General features: G+C 43.9%; 1 protein-coding gene and 1 pseudogene across 1 annotated transcript; one reads left to right on the forward strand and one right to left on the reverse strand.

Moving 5' to 3' along the window:
* Nucleotides 1-741: 741 nt before the first annotated feature.
* LOC129324115 (uncharacterized) lies at nucleotides 742-3,888 on the reverse strand (annotated as a pseudogene).
* A 2,663-nt stretch (nucleotides 3,889-6,551) lies between these two features.
* Nucleotides 6,552-24,213, forward strand: YWHAQ (tyrosine 3-monooxygenase/tryptophan 5-monooxygenase activation protein theta). The gene is made up of 6 exons (XM_054970468.1): nucleotides 6,552-6,736; nucleotides 7,952-8,329; nucleotides 21,075-21,198; nucleotides 21,367-21,530; nucleotides 22,718-22,813; nucleotides 23,170-24,213. Exons 2-6 carry the CDS (start codon nucleotides 8,036-8,038, stop codon nucleotides 23,227-23,229), a joined length of 738 nt encoding a protein of 245 aa, XP_054826443.1. The 5' UTR covers nucleotides 6,552-6,736; nucleotides 7,952-8,035; the 3' UTR covers nucleotides 23,230-24,213.
* The last annotated feature ends 75 nt before the right edge of the window (nucleotides 24,214-24,288 follow it).

Below are 24,288 nucleotides of genomic sequence, written 5' to 3' on the forward strand. Positions count from 1 at the left end.
AGAAGGGAAACTTCAGCCTATTACAACCTCTCCAGATTCAAGCCCGGCTCTGGAAGGCAGCTCCAGCCCATTTCCATTCCTCGCTACCCTCTAGTAGCGATCCCAGAGTTTTAGATTGGAGAGGAGATATTATTAGAATATATTAAAATACCAATATTAGAATACCAAAAACAATTATTAGGGCATACTTCTAGGAAACATCTCCTTTTCAAGAGCTCACTCTGCAGGCCAAACTTTCCCTATTCAGACTCACTTTGGTTTCAAAGTCTGGTTGGAAGAGATTCTTCAAAAATGACAGGGGAGGGGAAAGTGTACTAGGGAAGAACTTGCTAATATGTATTGCGACTGGAAGGCAACTGCAGTGCTTCAAACAATATTTATTTAACGAATAACTAGTAACAGGGAACAACAACAGCAGCCTCTCTAACTAGCTGTAATTGTCACTTTACAGGCTCTCTCAGCTCTGAGAACTAGTGGATCCGCCCCTAAAACTACAGTGGCTCCAACAGTCCAAATACATAACACCCCTTCCCCCTTAGTTATAACAGTCCAGCAAGCGTCTCGGCCAGAATCTGACATGCTGCAACTGATGTGGTCCATGGGTCAGGGTGTCTGATGCACCTAGGTTTTGCTAACATGGACCTATGCCATCTGGTTCACCTCCTGAGTCTGTCCCGATCCCACTTGGTTCTTGCTCTGGTCGTGCAGACCTTTCTGAGTCCTTTGATTCTACTGTGCCCCTTAGCGATAGGACTCGTTGGCACTGGCATCGGAAAGGATTGGTCTGGGCAATCGCCTCCTCATTTGGTCCACGTGTTGACGTAAATCCTGGCCATCAGGAGTTTCTGCCCTGTATTATACTGGCCCCATTGCATGTGTAACCTTGGCAGGGATCCATGCTGGACCAGTCCCATAGTTACGGATGTACACTGGGTCCAATGGTGAGAATGAACTAGGTGCCCCCTGTGCTTCTTCATCCCGTATAGGCCACTCCTCTGTCAAGTCAGGGTGCAGTTAGTTAGTCCAACAGTGTTGTCAACCTCCGATGCATCAATAGCTCAGCGGGGCTCCTTCCCATTGTTGTACAAGGGGTGATATGTTGCATTAGGAGGAAAATTGCCAACCATTGGTTCCACTCACCCTTGATAATCCGAGTGAGGGCATCTTTGGTCATTCTCACCATCTGTTAAGCACGGCCATTTGTCAATGGGTGGAACGGGGCAGATGTCATATGCCATATCAACCCGTTCGCCAGGAACTACTGGAACTCTACTGTTGTGAACTGGGCCCCATTGTCTGACACTATGGTGTCCGGTAGTCCATGTGTTGTGAACAACCTCCTTAGCGCACATATGACAGTGTGGGAGGTTGTGGAACTCACTGGTATAACATCCAACCACTTGGAATGTGAGTCTACGACGATCAGGAAGATGTGACCCTGGAATGGACTGGCAAAGTTGATGTGCAATCTTAGCCATGGCATCTTTGTTGTCTCCCACTGCTGTACTGAGGCCTGAGGCAATGGTGGTCTTGACATCTGGCATACTTCACATCTCTGGACCCATTCCTCCATGGCACTGTCCATCCTGGGCCACCAAATGTAGCTCTGTGCCAATGGCTTTATTCTCACTATGCCAGGACGCCCGACATGAAGTGCTTCCAGCACCCTGGTTCGCAACATTGTTGGACCACCACCCTGTTGCCCCAGAACAAACAACTTTGTGTACCGAATCTGGTGTTGCCTGGATGTGAATGGTGCAAATTCCCCATCCAGCTGAACTGACGGCCACCCCCTCCACACGCAGTTGAGCATTCAGGCGAGGACAGGGTCCTTGGAAGACTTAGCAGCAATGTTTTATGTATGAAGGGGGGGTGCCAGTAAGAACTTCAACAGCATGACCCCATATGCCGGGGAGAGGTCCAGTCCGGTGGATGGGAGAGGGAGGCGACTCAAAGCATCTGTGTGGCTGAGGCCCTTGCCAGTCCGATGCACCAAGGTGAAATCATATGTGTTGAGGGAAATTGCCCAAAAGACCACCTGGGAAGACAGGATCTGTGGCACTTGGCAATCGGGTGCAAATATGCCCAGTAGAGGTTTGTGATCCGTGGTGATTATGAAATGGCGCCTGTAAACATAGTCATAGAATTTCTTCACCCCAGCTATAATGGCTAGGGCCTCCTTGTTGATCTGGGCATAGTTCCTTTTGGCAGAAGATAAGGTTCTCGAGTAAAAAGCAATCGGGGCCTCCTGGTTGTCCAATAGGACCACAAGACTGCACCGATGCCATAAGGTGATGCGTCACACACCAAGATTAAGGGTTTTTGTTCGTCGAAGTGCACCAGTACACTGTCTGATGACAGCAGTTGTTTGACAGCTTGGAATGCCTGATCATGGTGACGGCCCCAGTGTCACATAGCCTGCTTGTCCAGTGAACGGTGTAAGAGTTCCGCTATGGCTGCTTTGTGTGGTAGGAAGGAGTGGTAAAAATTCAAAAGGCCCAGGAAGCCTGTAGTTCCTGCTTTGACTGTGGTGCTGGTACGTTGTGGATGGCCTTAACTTTAGGCGGTGTTGGGTGGAGTCCACTTGCATCCCCTTGGGTGGAGTCCACTTGTACCCCAAGAACTCAATCTGAAGAACCCCAAAAACACATTTCTCACGCTTGACTTTCAGCCCTGTGACACAGATACCTAGCTTCTCAAACCAGCCCAATCCCACCAGGCTGGTGCAATGCCCATGAGCTACCAGTAGGTGTAAAAATCCATCAAATTCTTGATACTTTACTGAGAATGTGCCGATTCCCCAAACCGGTACCTTGTTTCCCTGGAAATTGGTAAGCTGGATGTCGAAATGTTTCAGCTCAGGACCGCCCCAGGACACAGGGCCTTATAGGTCTCCCTCGAAATGATGGAAAAGGCCGACCCAGAATCAGCTTCCATCACACATGTGACATTTTGGATCCGTACAGTCACCGTCAGCTTGTGATGCGCTGGGGGCTGCACCTGTTGAATGATGAACTCTGCCCCATTGTCAGATATGTTCATGCTATACGTTGTTCTATAGTCCTGTTGCTTTCTCCTGCCCATGGGCTGTGGCGGGTCCTGATGCCCTCTCACTCTGCATGCCTGTGCGATGTGTCCCCAACGTTTGCAGGAGTGACATTGTGCTCCCCTGAAATGGCACGACTGCCTATCATGTTGTCCCCCACAACTCAGACACATCTTCATAGGTGTTTGTTCAATTCCTTGCTTCCGTCTGGCACCCAACTGGAGGTTCGGTTCCTCCTGCTCAACCCTCAAAACTTCTCCACCCTGGGGGTCGGAACTTGCACTCTCCGATTGTTGAGGGTGCTGAGGGGTCCTGCCCCTCCGCACCTCCTGTGTGCTTGCGTCAGCAGCTTTGGATGCCAGTACTTCCTCGAATGGGATTTAGAAAGTGAGGTCCATCTTCGCAAACAGCTGCTGCTGCAAGGCATCATCTCGCAGACCACACACCAACCTGTCACGGAGCATTTCCTCCAGGTTAGTAAACTTGCAATGTTGTGCCAGCTGTCTCAGCACCGCGACGTATGAGGCTATGCCTTCCGTGGGGCCCTGGCTCCGTATGTAGAATACATGTTGCTTTGCTATTTCAGACAGTTTCAGCGCAAAATGTTCTTCCAATGCAGCCACGATGTCCTCATAAGAAATAATTGCCAACTGCGTAGGTGCCAGGAGAGCTTGTGCCAGGGCAAGTGTGCTAGGCCCACATACACACAGGAACACTGCTCTCTTCTTGGCGGGCTCTGTAATTCCATTAGCCAGCAGGTAAAATTCTAGTCTGGCAGAATAGTTTTCCCACTGCCCTGGGCAAGAAGGATCAAATTCCTCTGTGTGGTCCTGAGTGGTCATGGTTTCCTCTTCCCTTCAGCCAGTCACTCCGCAGTTACCAGGCCTCAAAATTCTGCTTCGTCTTGCCCTTCAACTCAGCCAATCACTCTGCAGTTGCCAGGCCTCAGCACCTATCTTCGTCACCAGCAGTATGTATTGCGACTAGAAGGCAAGTGCAATGCTTCAAACAATCAACATTTATTTAACAAATAACCAGTAACAGGGAACAACGACTGCAGCCTCTCTAACTGGCTGTAACTGTCAATTTACAGGCTCTTTCAGTTCTGAGAACTAGTGGCTCCGCCCCCAAAACTACAGTGGCTCCAACAGTCCAAATACATAAGACTTGCAGATGGGAGTATTAAGAATGATCTCCAATGTACACATGAAGGTGTCTCATACTGAATCAAACCACTGGTCCATCAAAATCAGTATGGTCTTTTCAGACCGGCAGCAGCTCACCAGGGTCTCAGGTGGAGGTCTTTCATATCACTTACTTCCTGCTGCTTTTAATCGGATATGCTGGGGATTGAATCTGGGACCTTCTGCATGCCAAGCAGATGTTCTACCACTGTTCCAGAGCCCCTCCTGCCTCTTGCCCACCAGCTCTACCCTGTAAGCAGCTCAAGGGAACTATAGGGTCGGGAATCCTGTATTTCCCTCACAATGTCTGGTTTGGCCCTAAGAAACCTAGGAATTACATTCCATTGCACTCAGCGAGCAAGCATATTTAGATTTGGGCATATTTAGGATTGCACATCATTCAGTCTAATTATATTAAAACATGCTGAACTGTTCACCCAGCCACTACTTGGCACATGCGTAAAGACACTGGCAGCCTCAATTCAAATCATGGAAAGATGAGAAACTGTTAGCAACTGGTTTCTTAACGACATGGATCTAAAATTAAACTAACAATCCTGAGCAGGTCTATTTAGAAAACTAATCAGGTCTATTCCATGGGGTTTACTCCCAGGAAAGTGTTCCTAGGATTGCATTGTTAATAACTCAAGAATTAAGGCTAAAACATCTCAGCAGCTGGTTAGAGCAAAAACAAAATCTGTATCATTGTGACCCACAGCCAAAGGGAAACAACTTAGCCAAAGCCTTTCTCCAAAACTTGTTCAAAAGTTAAGGTCTTCAGAAATTCAGTCACTTATATTAATTCATTTCTTCCCACTGGATGAAAAAGAGAGCCGCAGATATTCTTCTCATTCTCACTTCTCTTTCATGCCAAAAGTCATCCCGTTTTTTAATTGCTGGTTGTTACAGAGAACTGTGATGGAGAGGATAGATTGTCCCCACTGTTCCAGGAAGGCCAAAGGATGACTTTGGGCCAATCACTCTTTCTCATGAGGTTGTGATGTGAATAAAATGGAGAGAACCCTATATACTGCTCTGGGTTCCTTGGAAGGAGAGCAGGATAAAATTGATAAATGACATGAACAAAGGGGGGCAATTGCTGCCATAAGCCCACCATATCCTTCTGGACCCCGTCAGGAGGTTGGGAATTTAGGGCACTGCATTGCAGCAGTTTTTAGCTATTTAAAATATTTTTATCCATTTCTCTGTGGAATTGGGAGATGAGACGATACTGGACTGTAGTCAACAATCAAGGACTATCATCTTAGGCCCTGCCTGTGAGTTTTGGAGTGGTAACTTAAGTACTGCATTCACTGCTGGAAACAGAGGATGCTGGACTAGGTTAACTACTGCTCTGATCCATCCATCATTTTATCCAAAGCAGCTTACAATGAGAGCAATAAAATCAATTAAAATGGAATTGGTTCTGCTCTTTCCTAGGGAGATTTTTTTTAAAGAAACTGGTGCTGGGAAACTATTAAGTCTTCTCTTCTCACATGGGGACTGTCCTATATCAGGGCTCAGTGATAGGGCTCACGTTCTTTAAAAATCGTCCTTACTGGTTAGTATGTTTTCCATCACCTGCGTGTGAGAGGCAAGAACACTGAAGCACACTCTCCACTTTGGGGCAGGCACCACTACACGTCCGCCCCCGGCCCCGCAGCACCCAGCCTCTACAACCCCTTTTCTGCTATCCTAAGCAGAATTACTCCAGTCTAACCCACTGAAATCTGTGGGTTTTGACTGGGAGTAACTCTGCTTGGGATTGCGCTATTTATCTCAGGCATGCATCACTTCCATGACTGTGATCTTCTTTCCAGCGGCATAAGCAGCATTAAAAATAACAATTTGAGAAAGCCATTCCATCGCACAGCCTGCTTCCCTGGCCTTCCTGCCTCTCCCTCCCAGCAGCAAGTGACCCCTCCCGCCCTGCAGCCACCGCAGCAGCACGAGACTGGCTCCCCTCGGCCTCCCTTCCGCGCCGTCTCGTGCCTCGCCCAGCCTAGACTGCCAGCGAGCCAGAGAAAGAGAAGCGAGCTGGGTAGGGGAAAAGGGGAGGGGGGGTTGTAGCAGGATCACCATGGCGACAGTGACGTCAGCTCACCCTGGATCTAATTGGAGGAAACCCCGTGGCCCCAGCTGCAGCAGCCCACGGGCCAACCGAGCTTGTGCCCCGGCTCTGCCCACCTTCACGGCGGCGCGCAGGTGCCCGATTGGCTGTATCTGCCCCGAGGGCGGAGCCACACCTCGGAAACGGCTCCCCGATAGGGCGAGGCGCAGGAGCGCGGGCCTTGCTGCGGATAGGGTGGCTCGTGCCAACGCCCTTCAGCAGCGCTGTGTCTCTCTCGCCGGAGACGGGAGCGGCTTTTTCCTCTCACGCGCTCTCCTTTTTCTCTCCTCCTCTCCCTCCCCCCCTCCCCGCTCTCTTGACCCAGCCCCGGAGCGCAGCGAGCGGCAGTCGACCCAGCAGGCGCCAGCCGGCCCGGCCTAGCGCCCGCGGACCCAGGTAAGAGAGGAGCGGGAGTCAGAGGCGCCTCTTCGGAGCGGGAGGCAGAGAGAGGCTCCCTGCCCGGGCTCTGCCGCGGCGTCCATTTTGTGAAGGTGGCGCGGAGTTCGGAGCCCCCTCCCCTTGCCTCTCTTTCTCTGTCACCGCCGAGGCAGGGAATGATCGGCGGGCGGCCGCCGCCATTTCGCACCGGCCTATAGCCGCCGCTGCAGCATTTCTTCGGCAGGAGGCGAGCCCGTTGCCGTGTCGATCATCGCTCGGGCTTGATCCCGCCCCCGGGGACAAAGGCGTCTCGACTTCCCTTGAGGGTGGCGGGGCGGGGGGCGATAGAAGCGTCGTGGGGGCCTCGTTCTCGTTCTCTTCCCCCTTATTTTCCCCCTTTCGGAAAGCGGTTGACCCCCCCCCCGCCACGAATATTCAGAATTTTCTGTGCCCCCCCTCCAGCATCAAGTGAGACTCTTGCCTCTTCATCCTTCTCTCTTCTCCCCGCTTCGCCTCCCAGGCATTCTTCTGCCCTTCGCCCAAGGGAGCTCCCCGCCCTCCCTACTCACCTCCGGGCTGCTGGTCTCCGTTCTCGCTTCCTCCGCTCTTTTTTTCTCCTCCCCATCTTCTTCCGGAGTCTCCCCTGTCTTGGCGCCCGTTCAGATACTTACTTCACCTCTCTTCTTCTTAGCATCACCCTCCCTCCTCCGCATCCTGACCTTTATATGGGGGGGGGGGTGAGGAATGATTTAAATTCATGTATTTATTCATAAACGTTTTGATCATCAAAGAGCTTCTCTTGAGGCCTTTTTATTATTTAGAGTTGCTGCTCTTCATATTGCTTTGATCTGAAATTTTGGAAATCCACTGATCCCAGGGATACTGTTGTTCTGGGAAGCCCCTTTTCAAAGCCTTGAGGTCTGGCCATGAGGCTCTCTGGAGGTGCTTAGCCACCCCTTGGGGAGAAATGCCCATGGCATCTGATCTTGCCTCCAATGCAGTTTGTACTGCTTTGCTTTTACATGGCAAGTGTTTTGCGGTATAACTTGGCTGCTTGAAATTTGGGAGGCCATTAGTGGTTTATTTCAATAGCTTTCAGTCATTGCCTTCTTTGCAAGTCCCTTGAGATATGCAGTACTCCGGCGGTGACTGGGCCTTTTGTGGGGTGTAACTCTTTACTGCATGGCTTGGAGAATGTGAAAGCGTCAAAATAATCTGCCTCTGCTGTTGCAGGTTTTGAGGTGCCTTCTTCTAGTTCTGTGGAAAGCACTTCTTTCTGCATAAGTTGCCTTGCCGATTATACCACTATTAGCCAACATGGAAAAGACCGAAATGATCCAGAAAGCCAAGCTAGCTGAGCAGGCAGAGCGCTATGATGATATGGCGACCTGCATGAAGGCAGTGACAGAGCAAGGTGCTGAATTATCCAATGAAGAACGCAATCTTCTCTCTGTGGCCTACAAGAATGTTGTAGGAGGGCGGCGCTCTGCTTGGCGGGTGATTTCTAGCATTGAGCAGAAAACTGATGGCAATGACAAGAAGATGCAACTTGTCAAGGACTACCGAGAGAAAGTGGAATCTGAACTTAAGTCCATCTGCACTACCGTTCTGGTAAGTTAGTAAGTACATTCTAGCTTTAATTTTTGTGTGAATGATTATGACTGAATGCTGAGGTCAGGGAGAGGGGATGTCATTCTCTGAGACCTGACATAAATACTCATATTAATACAGGGGCCTTGTCAGAAGCAGGGAGATGTTGGCAGTAGTTGCTTTGAGTCTGAGGAGATATTCACTACTACCTGCCTTTGTGCCCTGCCTTTATTCTCACAACAACCCTGTGAGATAAGTTATGCTGAGAGAGTATTACTGTCACTGAACGGATTTCCAAGGCAGAGTGGAGATTTCAACCTGGGTTTCCTAGATCCTAGTCCAGCATTCTGATCACTACCCCACACTGTCTGTCAATGCTTTTAATACACCCCCCTCCAAACTGAAATAAGCTGTGGAAGCAAGTTGGCAGTAGCTGTTGGAGGGTTATTTTAAGGCTGATGGCCTCTATCACAGGAAATGAAGAAGTGTTGAGTCTTGAAGATGTTCTCCATTTCTAATTGTCTATAAACTCCTGTAACATACAACTTTATTTATATATATTGAAAAAAAGATAAATTGTCACTTCTTACCAGGGGTATTTAGACGTCAAAAAAGCTAGATTTGGAATCCAGTAGGACTGTTCCTATAATATAGAAGCAGCTAGACAAATCAGTATATTAAATACCCTAAAGAAGAAAAAGTTCAGACGTTGTTCTGGAGAGAAACTGCTGCCTCGAGCTGTCTCTTACCAGATTTGCCCTTGCCTGTTGTTCCTGTGTACTGCTCTTGTGGGTCCTGGCATTGGCTTGACATTGCTGTTAGAAGTGATGGGCAACTGCCCAATAGTATTATAGGCCAGAGGGTAATGAAGAAACAGGCACAAACTGTCCATGCTCTCCAGAACAGCAGGCGGAGATGCTTTGATTTGAATTTAACACATCAGCTGTTAACAGTTACAGTGAATTTTTTCTCATTTGAGTTGAATTTTTTTATCTTTTTGGCAGAATGTCAGAACCAGGCTCCGATCGTTTTGCTCTGATAAATTTAACTTGATGAATTAAATTTTGGCGTTCCAAATTTAAAGTTTTCAAATGTGTTTGAAATATTTCTTGAGTCTGTATACCTACACCTACCTCACAATAATCAGAATTCTATATTCAGTTCTTTTAAAGTTTGGTCCATTTTCCAATGTGCTACCTAACCCTTAGCTGCCACCTTGCTCAGCATAACTACAATTATCTCCTTTTATTTGCTTGCCCGTGGGACAGCAAATGTACTTTTGTGCTGAAAAGGCTCACAGGACAATTACAAATGCAAATTCAATTTTGTAACAGCCTTGCATATTACAATACAGACATTCACTTTGTGAATTACTTCCATACACCATGAAAGCAAATGTTAGGCTTGTTTAGTGGACAGTGCTAAAAAAAATTCTATTGGATGTGCCTAAAGTAGTTTTCTGGCTCCCAGCCAACGTGACTTACATAGTCATCCTTTATTGCATGCAAGCAGTTCTACAAATTTAGAAATGTGTGTTGGTTTTTAGCTGAAGTTTTTTAAAAGACAGATTTGAGGTGAAATAGGAGTGATTGACATTTTAAAATACGGTGTATCTTTATCACCATTGTTCTAGGAATGTTAAGAAATTTGTTTTTTCTTCAAGACCCTCTGCTGTCCATCATACAAAGACAAGGTCCCAGAAATTGTTGCTAGGCTTGGTAGCTGCCAAGTGTTTTCTAAGGGTGTGCACTCCAAAAACTCTGGATCCAGGTTTCAGGGATCCAAAAACTATTTGGAATCCCTGAAATTTGGGAGATTCTCTGATCCAGTTCGGCAAGACTAAAGAATCCCAGATTTATCTGGCTGTTATTCCTTATGGGGGAAAGTATGGGGGAGCAGGAGGCATTTTTCAAGCAAACCACCAAATTTGCAGGGAACCTATCCACTAAAGACCCACTAGGTTTTAGAAAGATTGGACCCTGAAGGTGTTTTCAGCCACTCTCTATTATTTCCTATGGGGAAAACATTTTCTAGCAAGCTCTCAAGTAGAAACACATTAGCAAAGCTGCCAGTGGCCAAAGTCACACTCCCAAATGCAGGTTTTCAAACCAGAGAAATCCCAAGAGAACTAAACTGAAGCAAGAGAATGGAATCCCCCCCAGAACCAAAGTGAAGCAAGGGGACCAACATCACACCAGAGAATCATGTCAAAACGTGTCAGACCAAACTGAAGCAAGGGACACTGTTACATCGTAGCACAACTGAACCAGTGTCACTCACAAGTTAGGTGGACAAGGAGAGCTCTTACATGGACTGTGCACTGTTAACATGGACTGGGCACTCCTCCCACTTCCCTCCTGGGGAAGAAAAATAGGAAATGCTAGGGAAATAGGCAGCCAAGAGACTGAAGCCATGTTTCTTGGGTTTACGCAGATTTATCCAGGAGACTTCTTCTGGGCCCAGATTGGATCCGGGATTCTCTAATTTGATCCGGGAAAGCCAGATTTAGCTGGGTTAGCAAAACGTCTGTTTTTTAAACCTGGTTCCTTGACTGCGCACCCCTAGGGTCATCTTTGAGCCAGTTGTGAAGTATAAAGCACAATACTACCAATAGTTATAAATAGCTAAACTAATTGGACATTATACTGGATGGAGGGCAAGAAAATCATTTTGCTGTATTGGAATGACACATAAAATCACATAACAGGGTCCCTATCCTTATCCCAGTGTCTCAGTAGTTATGAAAATTCACCCTCAAATTGAAAGAAGTCAGGGAGACAGGATGGGGAGAAACCCAAAGAAAGCATTGGGTAGGAGAGCATCATAAATCCAGGAAAATCCTCTCATTTTTAGGTACATACTGTTTAAGAGTATGTGTGGAATTTCCATTATATTTTGATGGGGAGAGAATGCTAGGCTGACAACTCCATGATGTAGGTTGTGGTCCTGTGCAGGTCGAACGTGTTAGTGTTGTACTAGGATTGGGAACATTCAGCCTTGAAGCTCTCTAGGTAACCTTGGGCCAGTAATTTTCTCCTGATTTCCCTCCTTAGGGTTTTTTTTTTTTGAAGAATGGAAAACCATGTAAACCATTCCATGCTCCTTGAACGAAGGGTGGAATAGAAAGGATTCATATTTTTTTGATTATGAGAAGGGTGGAAAGAGATCAGTCCACTTTTTTACAGAAAAGAAGGCAGGGGGAAGGATATTGGGTGAAAGTGCAACAAGAGCCAGAAGCTGTGTTTAAAGGGTGGGGTAGGAAGAGACATCCAGTGCAATGAGAAAACATTATTTTTTTAAAGGGAAGGTGAGAAGCAAAATTGGGGGAGCAAACTGAGCGAAGAGTCTTGTTAAAAGAAAATCAGAAGGTGCTTTTAAATGGAGGAAGGGGTAATGACGACCCAGAATAAAAGGGAATTAAAACAAATATGAAAGCTGAGAGGCAAATCTGGAGAGTACAAATGGGAATGGAATGAGGAAAATAAAGTAATATTTTGCGGGGACGGGAGATTGGAGACATCCATATGATTGCATGAGGGGGGAGTGGAGGGGACTTCTGTTGGTGCTCCTGGTATTTTTACCTGCATTAAGGAGAAGGCATGAGGGGAAGCCTCAAGTATTTCACACACACACACACACCCCACACACACATCTTCTCTGTTTTTTTTCTCTCCATAAACCCTGCTCGTTTGTATGGAGACTAACCTGCTACTCTCCTTCCCACTTTGCTTTTCCTCTTCACGAGCCAGCAATGGTAGCCAAACCCACTGAGTGGAAATCAGTGAAGGCGATGAAGTGGCAGGCAGCTGGCTCTTCCTCTGTCCTCGGCTCTTGTGGGACATCCTAGTTTCATTCCTGTTGCCCTAGCAACCAGCCTTGTTTGCTATTGTGGTCTGTGGATGCCCATGGCCTTATTGCTGCTTTCAAGTCTCTAGGGGGACAAAACATACTGGCTTCTTGCTGATGTTTGACATGTTTACGAAGCTACGTTCAGTAGCGTATCTCATTCAGTGAGCCTCCAAACAGCTTAAAATTAATCAGAATTCTAAATAAAAGATGAGATGCAAGAACAGTTTCTGTAGAAACTGCTGCTGGTGCTACAGGGTACTGAGTGGCTGTATCACTGCACATGAATCCCACCAAATTGCACTTGTAACTGTTAGAAACTGGGTTTGGGATATTGCTGTTTGCTAATGAATTAGCTCTCTGACAAGTTCTCTGTGATTGTATCCCTGTGTTATAAGGGCTATCTGGAGATGGCAGTATTGAGCATTGTGGAACTTAGACAGGGAAGTAGTAGTCTCCTGTTGAAAGCTGGGGAAGACATTTTTGGCCTGAAGCAATGTGTACTTGCCCAGGTTAATAAAGAAATATTTTTTGCATATGCGTGAATTTCTCCTTCTGAAATAAGTTGGACTTGAATATTTCATGGCCTTAAATATCCTGATGGCCATATTATGGTCCAGTTGGTAATAATACTAGACCTTTGTCTTCAGTATTTGGTTGAATATTCATAGCAAAACATTTGTTGCCATGCCTCGTTTAGAAGGCATTATTTCAAGGTCTGATAATTCAGCTGTCTTGATGGGCTGGAAACCATGGATTCTGCATGGAAGTTAAATGACATTGCTAGACCCCTATTTGATTTAAGTTAATGTAATGTTTTGTTTCAAGGTAGTTCAAACTTACAGCGCTTATGACCAAGCTTTACTCTAATAAAATCATCAAAGCTACTTTATGCAAAAAACCACTTGTCTGTCTTGCTTAGTATTGCTTGCTGTGGTAATGGATCTCCAGCCTTGGGCCAAGAAATGTCTTTCCCTGCAGCCTCTGCCTGAAATCCTTCAATTGACAGTGACAGAAGTTGAAATACATGTGTTCTACCACTGGGCCCTGGCCTGTTTGTGAATGGCAGGGAACTGAAATTGTTGGATGTAATCAGTTCGGATAGTGGAAGGAGGTGTGATTTTTTGGGGGGTCACATTCTGTTAAGACTTAAGCAGAATAGCTGTTATGTTGGTGTAGACTTCAAACACTGGGTTGGGTTCTACACGCTGTGAGTAATGGTGCATGTGGATCCTTCCAGTCTTCCATCTTCCCCTTTTGACCACCAAACAGCTGATACTTGTGGTTGGGTGAGGCTCAGTCAGAATGCATTGAGAGAAAGGCCGCCTTCTGCCAGCATTAGGTGACTGCCTAATTCTCCCTCACAACAACTTCTGTAACATTTTGTCCGTGAGGCTCAGCCAGCAACCTCCAGCATCAGCTTTCTGGTAGTCAAAGAATGATGTTGGGAGAGGTGAAGGTAGGAAAAACGATAAATCAGTCATGGTTTGCAGGATCCCATCTGGTGTGTGGCATTTTCCTAATTATCCTGAGCGGTAAATTAAATACAAAGTCCGATTAGGAATTTCCAGGCTGAAGAAACAACTGAACATTTTGGTGAACTGAAATTGCAACATTCAAAATGGATAGACTTACATTTGCTGTCACCTTATTTCAGATAGCATAATAGTATGGTCCTCAATACAGTGATGTTGTACTATAGACAAACTTTAACTCCATGAAGGTTTGGGATAGTTTAGTGTCAAAGTATACAACTTGCGGACATGGATGTAGCATGAGAGAACAACTTGAGTTAAGCTAATAAATTCAACAACTGCTATTAAACAAAGCATGAGTGGAAAGCACATGCATGGGGAAATGGGGGAACTGTCACTCCATTTTCAGCTATAGTATCTGTCACTGTTAAATACAGTTCTAGTCCCCTGACCTTCAAGAGCAACCCTTTAAGGAATGGGTGAATCAGGCAGAAAATCACTGTTGTTTGGGCAAAGTGCTGCATTTAACCTTCGATGATGCTGGCTGGCTTTCTGTTTAGTGTTACTATAGTTGTTTGATGTTAAGAATTTTATGTCTAGTAAATGAGACAAAGTTTTTTGCAAACCATTAGCCAACCGTATCCCGTTCAGGGAGGAGTATATACAGTTTTTTCAAGCACATCAAGGGACAGAACCAACTGCTTAGTTCATGTATTGCTAAACTTACTGGGAGATGTTGGCAATTAATTTACCACGTATTTATTCTGCCCTTTCTCCAGAGAGCGAAGACATGTGTGCGTGGTTCTCTCTTCCCCATTTATTCTCAACTAGCCGTGAATTGAGAGAAGCTTAGAGCTAAGGTTACTCAGCGAGCTTTATGACAGTGTGACAGTTTAAACCTTGGTTTCCCAGATCTTAGTCCAACACTTCATTGTACGTCGCTTCATTGTTCTGGTTATGATAGAAATAGTTTGCCATTGCAGAAATACTATTTTCCAATGCAGGGTGTGCCTAGCTTGTCAGGTCTAGATGCTGGGGATGAGGTCATGTGTTCATGATAAGCATATAGCTATATTGTCTGACTAGGAGCAGACAGAAATCTTCTCCTAGAATAGAAACCTTTCCAATGGAGTTGGTATGTCAGCTTGGATTAACATTGGTGCTTACAACACAGTGAGTCATTGCAGTACCTGTTTGACTTAAATCTTCTGGATGTAGTCCACTTCTAAAACCTTATGCCCTTTCAGCCCAAGCAATACTTCATGCTGGAAATCTGGGTTTAATTTTGGACTATGCAAATACAATACAAGGTATGTATGCCTTTTTCATAGCTCCAGAATGCTTCTTGAGGATTAATTCATCAAAACCGTGCCTGGATACATGGTGTTCATGCTTCTGACATTCTGTGATTGGGTTTCATTTTGCCATCTCCCTGGAGTTGATTAGCTTTTATAAAGCTAATATATAAGCATTCAGAATCCTTCTGTATTTTGACATGTTTATCTGAACCTTGGTCAGCTGTCCATGCCACATATGTGAAATAGGTTAGTCTGAAAGTAAGATTTTACCAAGATCATGCAGGCTAGGGGTTACTAGTAGACAAGTCCAAATGGTCCAGCTAAATCGCCCTAAGTTTACAAGTACTGATTGAAGGTACAGCATTAGCATCTCTAAGTGCTGGATCAAATAAAAAACAGAAGAAGGTGACTGAATGGATCTTTCCCCACCTTCCCCAAGCTGGCTGCTATTGTTTGCTGTGAAAATCCTCTGAGGATCAGTATCTTAAAGAAAGTGTACACATAAAGATTCAGATACAGTATGCTGAGCAGTGATGTGCATATACAGGGACCTTGCAGGATTGCAGAATGTCCACAACTGGTAATGTATGTACATTTCAGCTTCTTGACATGCTTTTTTATCTTTAAAACTTACTGTAAACATGTGAACACAAAGCCTGTTAATCTCAGAAGGTAGGGAAAAACTGAACAAGGTTTTCAGTGTGTGTTCATTCCCTTTGTGATTAGCAAAATCAGAATAATCACTAATTATGTAGACATAATTAGGACAGGGTTTATTGCTTGTGGAGAGCAGCTCTGTTTGAAATTCAATATCCAGTATTAGTTTGCGTTATCAAGAAGATGAATCATATCTTGGGTACCTGCAGGAAAACAAGAGAGAGCATATTATGAATTTGCATTTAGGGCCTTTTGGTGTAGTGCAGTGGAATGAGTTAAAAGCATGTACATTTAGGAAATTAAGCATATTAAGGATTTATTTATTTTATAGTTTGCCTTTCTCACTGAGACTTAAAGGAGGGATTACACAGTGTAAGTCAGTATGAACAATGGTTAGGACATTAATAAACAATGCAATAGGGTTTGAATCTGATAGAGCTGAAACAAAGCATAAGCATTAAAGATGACACATCAAATGATGTAGAAACTATCTGGTTGGTGCATTCTTACAGCAGCAGGCACTACACCAAAGTATACTCTGCAGTCCCTATCCCTTTACCAAAGCATCTTTCTGGACCATTTCCTTACAGTACAGCCCTCTTACTTGTTGAATTGGTTTGGTATAGTTTGCAGAAAGCTAGAAGAGTGGGAGTCTTCCTAACCTCATAAGGCAGGCCATTTCATAATATGTGAACTATAACAGAAAATGCATGTGTACAGGCTGTTGTTGATCTTGCCCATTTGCAGGGTGGCACCTGTAGAGGGTTTGCTCAGATGAGTGAAGTTGTTGTGGTAGAGCATAGGGAGAGAGACAATCCTGTAGATATGAGGTACGAAGGCCATGAAGGGCTTCTTATGTGATAGCCAAGACACCCCCCACCCCAAGATGGCTGATCTCCAACAGCAGCCCTTTGAATCTGTTCCATGGGGAACTACTTAAACCAGTCTAAGGCACATTCCCTGATATCTACTTCTGCCTCCAAATGCCCCAACAGGCATGATTTGATGTATCAGGCTGCAGAGTAGTGGGTGGATAACCACCTTTTTGAATGACCAAGGAGATCCAAGGATCCTGTAAATATTTCTCACTGTAACTGGGTCAGAATGGTCCATAAGTAGACCAGATGATGTATTAAGCATTTTTTCTGCCTGGCCTGTATTACAGCTGGCATCCAAATCAGAGTGTATTTGTGTTATTTTATTAGGGAAAAAACTGGATATCTTGCTCAGCTAAGTAAATGACAAGAAACAGAAGTTAAGAGTCAAATGTATAGCTGTTCATATGAAGAAATGTGAATTGTGTATGGATCAACAATGTGCGATAGCATTATGATACCTGATACCTACTTTTCCCTTCAGAAGCTCCAATAAGCATAATTTAGTGTATCAAAGACTGCAGATAGGTCCAGGAACAACAACAAAGGAACATGGCCGTTGTCTACATTCAGCTGGAGATCATCAGCTAAAACTGAGATAAATGATAACATTTGTGTCTTGTGGCTAGCAGCTGCAAAAATACAAATATACAACTAATACATGTATGTTCTGTCACATTCTTGAATCTGTAACTGCACAAGGTGTGATCCAGACTTGAAAAACTCTTGAGTTGATAGCCTTATCCTATATACTTATAGGTGAGCTGCATTGTGGTCAATGGGACTTACAGTATTGACATTTTTTCATCCACACATGTGATTGCAGAAATCAGAACTGCATGAGTATTGCAAAAGGTCTAACCTTCAGTAAAAAGCTGCTCATATTGTAGATGGAAGCAAGGCAGACTAATATCATGTATCTAATTCTGAACCACCTCATATCATCAAGAGATCAGCAAAATGGAACTGGGACAGATGGTGGGATTTTTCTACAAACCTTAAGGAAGTCTCAGGTTAGTAGAAAAATCTGAAATCTGGGCCCCCAGCCATGCAGCTAAACACCCACATGACCAGGCAATGCTTGTCCTCGGGCGTGGCTGCTGGAGAAGGGAATGAAGGAAAACTGGATGGGTGGGGGAGCAGATGGTGGTAACTGTGCTTATATACTGTTCTAGACAGATTAGTGCCCTACTCGGCAGTGAACAAAGTCTGTGTTGTTATCCCCACAGTACAGCTGAGGAGCTGGGACTGAGATGATAAGGGTAGGAAGACTGGTGTTTAGGAAGGAGAAAAGAAGCCTTTCTGGTGTAGTAGAGCATCAGACAAGAAAGATGCAGGTTCAAATCTCTACTCTGCCTTGGAAGATTCCTGGGTGACCTTGGGTCAGTCATATTCTCTGGGCCTAACCTAGCCTATGTTGTTGTCATGAGGATAAAATGGAGGAGAGGAGAGAAAGATGTAAGTTACTTTAGGGTTTCCATTGAGGGAGAAAGCTGGCTAAGTTACTTAGAGAAATAAATAAGGAAGCAGGAAAAGGCTATGTGAGTTGACAGGGGAGGGAATGCAGGGATAAATGAGACATTCTCTGGAAGTCCTTGTGGTTCCCAGTTGTCATTACTAAATAGTAAATTTCCTGGGACCTTTGAGGGCAAGAAAAACGCACAGCTGGGGCTACTCACAAATAAGACGGGTTTACACATATCTAAACTCCCCAGATATGCAGAAAAATGGTTTAGCTAACTTACCAAAAAAATCATTCAAAATAAATATGCTTCTGAAGAGATGGAATGTTAAGAGCAACCGAGAGTCTCTACACAAGATGCCTCGGCACATGTTGGTCAAGTGTAGGGAGATGCAATGTTAGCTGGGAAGCATCGTTTAAAAAGACCGAGCTGACAGATATCACTGCTCAGAGGTTTGTTAATTCTTTCTTCCCTCTCAAGGCTCTGTCTATTTCACTTCTCCTGTGTGGGATCAAAACAGGAATGGAAATAGGCTGGAGCTGCCTTCCAGAGCCGGGCTTGAACCTGGAGAGGGATGACGTTTCCCCTCTGGCATTTCACAGCCCCTTAACACAGCTCCAGTGTATAGCAAAGCCTTTGCCCTGCTTCTAGCTCTGTCTTTTTAAATTACCCTTCCGAGCTACCATGGCATCTCCTGATAGATGTGTTGTGGAGACTATGAGCTGAAGGGGTAAAGAGAGTGGGGGGAGCAGAACCTGTCTGCTTAAGCCCCTGAAAAAGTCTTGGATATCCTTGGTGGGAAGAGGGTAAGATTTCCAGTTTGTTCCCATACCTCCCCTCTGTTCCCGATGGACGTACGTGCGTGCGTGCGTGCGTGCGTGTGTGTGTGTGTTGGAAGCACCCGTGGCTCTACTGTAAACAAGAAGCTTCTGCTTTGTAGTTAAATGGCTTGTTATGGCAGGGAAGCTTGTATTCTTTTCTCTAGAAGTTGGGGAAAAAACTTGCATGTGGTGGTGTGATTAAGGCTTTAAATTCCATAGAAAATCAAAGTCATGGAATTTAAATGACAGCTTCTGAAACCTAAATTTCAACCCATTCGGAACACATGCACCATATTTTGAGTGGAGAGGCTTCTGTTTCTAGTACACATCTCTGCCATTGGATTCTTGCCCAATTTCCAACGGAACTTAAAGGTATAAATCAGTTTAAAAATAGGACTGGTTTTCTTCTTCTCTAGTGTCTTTTTAAAAGTTTGATACAGATTCATAACCTTACTTTCTCTAGGTATGAAATTTAACACTTTAAAGGTTATAAAACATTGCAAGCAAAGATTCTTTACATACGGGGATATTGGAGAAAACAGCTGTCCTGAGTAATTCACAGTTTAACTAATGTCTGGGGGAAATTTTGTGTGTCTGTGCATCGCTGTGTGTGTGTGTAGAATATTCTGTGTATTTATAGTCTACTTTTAATAATAATAACGTTCGATTTATATACCCACCTTCAGGACAACATAACACCCACTCAGAATGGTTTATAAAATGAATGTGTCTTGCCTTGAAAGCCCTATGCAGTTGCAATAAGTAATTATCGCCACAACAACAATCACCCTGTGGGCCTGAGAGAGCTCTGGAAGAGCTGTGACTGACCCAAGGTCACCCAGATGGATTTAAGTGGAGGAGTGGGAGTCACTGAGACTCAAACAGTAGACTGAAAATCACTTCTGTATCCAGACTTGACAATGCCTGGGTATCTTTAACATATAGCAAGTAAAATTTCGCTACCAATGGCAGAGGTCTGGATTGCAAAGCTAGCCTGAAGGAAGGGACAAGAAGGGGAGGGGGGGTGTATGCACTTGTAGATATTTGTATATCCACAATACAACATATTGGTTTGGTGATCTTGTCTTATATCTGGTCTAGAGTACATTATTAGTAGAGTTAGAGAAGTACAAGGTAGGCCTATATGAAAGAGAGGGCCTGGAGCAGAAGGACTATGGACTGTTACTGTGTAGTATAGTCAGGTAGGCCCTGGCCTAGAGAACCAACGCTAGCCTGATCTCTAAGCAGTGTTGGTACTTGATTAGTACTTGAATGGGAGACCACCAAGCAAGTCCAGGGTCGCAATGCAGAGACAGGCAATGGCAAACCACTTCTGAGTGTGTCTTGCCTTGAAAGCCCTATGCAGTTGCAGTAAGTGAGCTGTGACTAAACAGCTTTTATATGTGTTTACATGCACACACAGAGTCAGGTAGTATGTATTGTTTAAGAGTTAAAATACTGAGAGTTCACTTTCAGGATCACAGGTCTTCTGTCATTCGTTTGCTCATTTACAAAAGTAAATCGGATATATGTATGTATTAAGTTGCAGACAACATTGAAATGATGATCCAAAATCTGCATGAGGTTTTCAGCATGGTGAACAAAGCTGTAAGAAATTACCTTTGTGAGGAATGGCAAAAAATCACGGAGCACTGAGGGGCTGTGATGGGAGAGGTCTTGGGCTGTTGACATGACCAAATTGCCTATGGCGGTGTTGATATTCACAGGGTAGGATGTACAGCCCTTTTAGCAGGGTACTTGGAATAGTAAAAAAGTGGCTGTGTTGACATTACCTGTTTTTTTTTTTTGGTTAAAGTTCAAAAAGGATGTTAGCCAATATAGAAACTGAAAAGCACAATGAGAACAGCTGTGTGAATCAGAAAGATGGTTGGACAACTAAAAAGTACATCGTTTCTGTAAGCTACTGAGGTGGTTTCCCCCTGATTTAAGACCCACTTTTTAATTATAACGTTTTAATGCTGCCTTTCAGCCCAAATAGATCCCCAAGGGTTTGAGCATTGCGTAATGAGGGGATGGCATGCCTATTCTTGATGGTTGAGAAGGAATTTGGCCATAACATAAATGTTCTTGCTTTTTTCATACTGCTGGATATACATTAAACAACTGGCAAGATAACCTGGAGAATGAATATTAACTTTCCCTTCCTGACTTCAGAAGTTCCGTTCTGTGCTCACTTACTCCTTATACCTGATACTGTCTTTGAACATAGACCTGTAGTAATATTGATTAGTATGAAAAAAATTCCTTTTTTCTGCCAAGTGACATAGCAATAGCTAAACTGGCTTTTGCATGCTGTTTTTGTCTTACTAGGAGCTGCTGGACAAATATTTAATAGCCAATGCAACTAATCCAGAGAGCAAGGTATTTTACCTGAAGATGAAGGGAGATTACTTTCGATACCTTGCTGAAGTTGCAAGTGGAGATGACAGAAAACGTGAGTAGCTTATTCACTAAAGTTCTAGCTTTTACTGAAGTCAGATCTGTAGTAAGAACTCATAAAAGGTTCACTGTATTTTGGATAATTTAAGATAATACTGAGACCTGGCTGCCTGCTTGGATTATGTTCCTTTATATTTATCATTGTTTTTCTCTTGATTCATAGAAACAATAGAAAACTCACAGGCAGCTTATCAGGAGGCATTTGACATCAGTAAGAAAGAGATGCAACCCACGCATCCCATTCGTTTGGGCCTAGCGCTTAACTTTTCTGTATTTTACTATGAGATCCTTAACAACCCAGAGCTGGCTTGTACATTGGCAAAGACAGTAAGTTGACTGTTGCATGTGTGATAAACCTAGTTTGAGCAGGTGACCATTTCTGTTTTGTATATATTGTGCAGAACCTGACAGTGCTGATGTGTTCACTTTTAGCATGGTATGCTGTATTTTCATTATGGCATGTTACACCTTGCTGAGGCATGAGTAACAATGTATTTATGGATGAGATCCTCACTTGTATAACAATTGGAGAAGCCTCCATCTTTATTGGAGGAAGGATCTATCCTAGGCATTATATAGAAGAAAGCCCCATTGAATACAATTAAACTTGGCTCAAGTGAGCATGCCTAGGATTGGGCTGTAGGTGCTACCACATTCTTTTCCTACCATAAAAGCCTTACATCCACATGTAGGGATATGCACCTGAAAAAAGATTTAGTCTCATTTGGATTTTGAGAAGGCCATAAATACCAGTATTCTGGGTTGAATAACCCAGAATACTCTGAGCACATTTCAGTATTTGGGTTTTTTTGGAATTCCAAAATGTCTCCTTTGTTTCCTATGAGGGAGAAAATCTGTGCATTTTCCAGGCTATGGAAGATAGTGGCCAAACACACAAGCGCTACCATTGTTCAAAAGCCTCCAAATACAAACGGAACCAACAAGACCAACAAAACCAATAGCAAACCAGAGAATCAAAGCAAAACCCACCTGACTTGCCAATACCAAGATTTGGCAAGAAGACACACATACAGGCACTGAAATATTGAACCGTCCTGGGAGCCTTAAAATGCTGACTGTGAATATTTCCAGAATTCTTTGGGTCCCATGTACCAGTATCCCCGAAAATCCGAAATGTATCTGGAAAAATACTGATAAAGTACTTGGATATATATTCAGATCAGAAGTATCCAAATGCCCGTCCCTATCCACATGTACTCAATGAGATGCAGAATGTTTAAACATGAATATCTGCCTCCAGATACCAGAAGAAAGAAATGTTTGCTGGAAAAATATATACCCAGAAATGTTGGAAGGATACTCACATATTGCTTTTTCCAAAATAGTCTTTGTGTTATCAACCATGCAAATAAATGAAAACAGTGATCTGAAAAAGTAGCCTAAACTTTTAAAGCTATCTTCATGAGGTGGTGTTTTGCTTTAAAAATATCTTTATCTTGGGAAGACTAATGTGTAAAAGGGGTTCTCCTTTTCATTATTTTAATTTTTTCTAGGCTTTTGATGAAGCCATTGCAGAACTTGATACACTGAATGAAGATTCATACAAAGACAGCACTCTCATTATGCAGTTGCTTAGAGACAACCTCACAGTAAGTTATCCTCCTTATAGCAACTATGTGCTTGGCCTCAAAGGTCTCAAATCATGCGGGACAGGTCTCTTTAGAAAGCCATGGGATACTTGGGGAGAGAGGATTACTCCTGTAATGTTTAGATAGCATTTCTACTCTGATCTGATAATTTGATTCTAAGCATTTTTTTTCTTGATTAAATTTCAGACTTCAGTGCTAGTTGTGGCATGTTAACTAACCAGATGTCCTGTTGCATTGCTTTCTTGTTCAGTTGAACTAGCCTTGTTTCTTCAGGGCTACACTTAGTTTCAAAGGAAGGCCTGCAAGAAAGGGATAGATCAGTTGTGAGTTAATAGTGCTTTTTTCTTTCTTTCTAGTTATGGACATCAGACAGCGCAGGAGAAGAATGTGATGCCGCGGAAGGTGCAGAAAACTAAACTGCACATGGAGTGTCATTCCCCTTCTCGAGAAACCTTTTTACACGTCTCATTCCTTATAGCTCCACTTGGATTTCCTATAGCAAAGAGAACCCATCCATGTGTATGGAAATCAATTTATAGTCTTTTCACACTGCAGCTTTGGGAAAACTCCATTCCTTGATTTGTTTGTCCTGGCCTTCCTGGTGTGCGGTTACTGCTGTAGAAAAGTATTAATACTGGCTTAATTTCATGTAAACATAAGTAACTTCCAAATACTTATGTAGCAGGCTAAAGTTACCTGGTATTTAAAAGAATAATCTGAACCGGTTCCTGCAATTGACTGTAAGTTTTTATTACAGTAAAGACATTAAACTGTAGTTGATGCAACTAAGGTGTTAAAACACAGTTCAATTCTCTGCATTCCCTTTTTATTCTGCAGGGGTTACTTAGTGATTTGACTGTCACATGCTACCGTGTATTCCTTTCTGTACGATCCGGGGAGTATTGGGCCAAATGGGAAGCATGACAAATGGTGGCTTTCCTATACATTTACACAGCAGGAGCTAATGAGTTGTTTAAATACAGGGACTTCATTTGTTTTTTTACTCTTCAGTTGCTGCTGTTCAACTGCTATCCCTTCCCAATAAAAAATCACTTACACTCCTGCCTTTGTAGTTCTGGTATTCACTCGATTATGTACTAGAAGCAGCATGTTACTGCCAGAATACAGGGAGTGCCTTTTTGGCAGACTGAAGTGCATGACATTTCTTTAACACTGGAATGGGGGAAGAAGTTCACGTGTCCAAGTATAAAACTTTTCCATGCAGGTTTGTGCACATGTATGAAGGTGTCAAGTTCGTCCAGTGATTGTTCCGTAGATAGATGGACCACTATTGTGTGTTGCTAATCATTGATTGTAGTCCCAAAAAAGCCTTGTGAAAATGTTAATGCCCTATGTAACAAAATAACATTAAATAAAATTACATTTTATAAACCACTAAACTGTTGCTTTGTAACATTTGCATGCAACTACTACTGGGAATAAATCTCTATAAATAGCTTTTCCATAGCTGAATA

The sequence above is a fragment of the Eublepharis macularius genome, chromosome 1 (genome assembly GCF_028583425.1).
Source record: "Eublepharis macularius isolate TG4126 chromosome 1, MPM_Emac_v1.0, whole genome shotgun sequence".
NCBI classification, from domain to species: domain Eukaryota; kingdom Metazoa; phylum Chordata; class Lepidosauria; order Squamata; family Eublepharidae; genus Eublepharis; species Eublepharis macularius.

What these genes read in the sequence shown, in the direction of transcription:
- YWHAQ (XM_054970468.1), top strand. Translation starts at nt 8,036, where the DNA reads ATGGAAAAGACCGAAATGATCCAGAAAGCCAAGCTAGCTGAGCAGGCA. An exon ending in AAGTGGAGATGACAGAAAAC is followed by an intron (nt 21,199 to 21,366) that starts GTGAGTAGCTTA and finishes CTTGATTCATAG; the next exon opens with AAACAATAGAAAACTCACAG. An exon ending in CTTGTACATTGGCAAAGACA is followed by an intron (nt 21,531 to 22,717) that starts GTAAGTTGACTG and finishes AATTTTTTCTAG; the next exon opens with GCTTTTGATGAAGCCATTGC.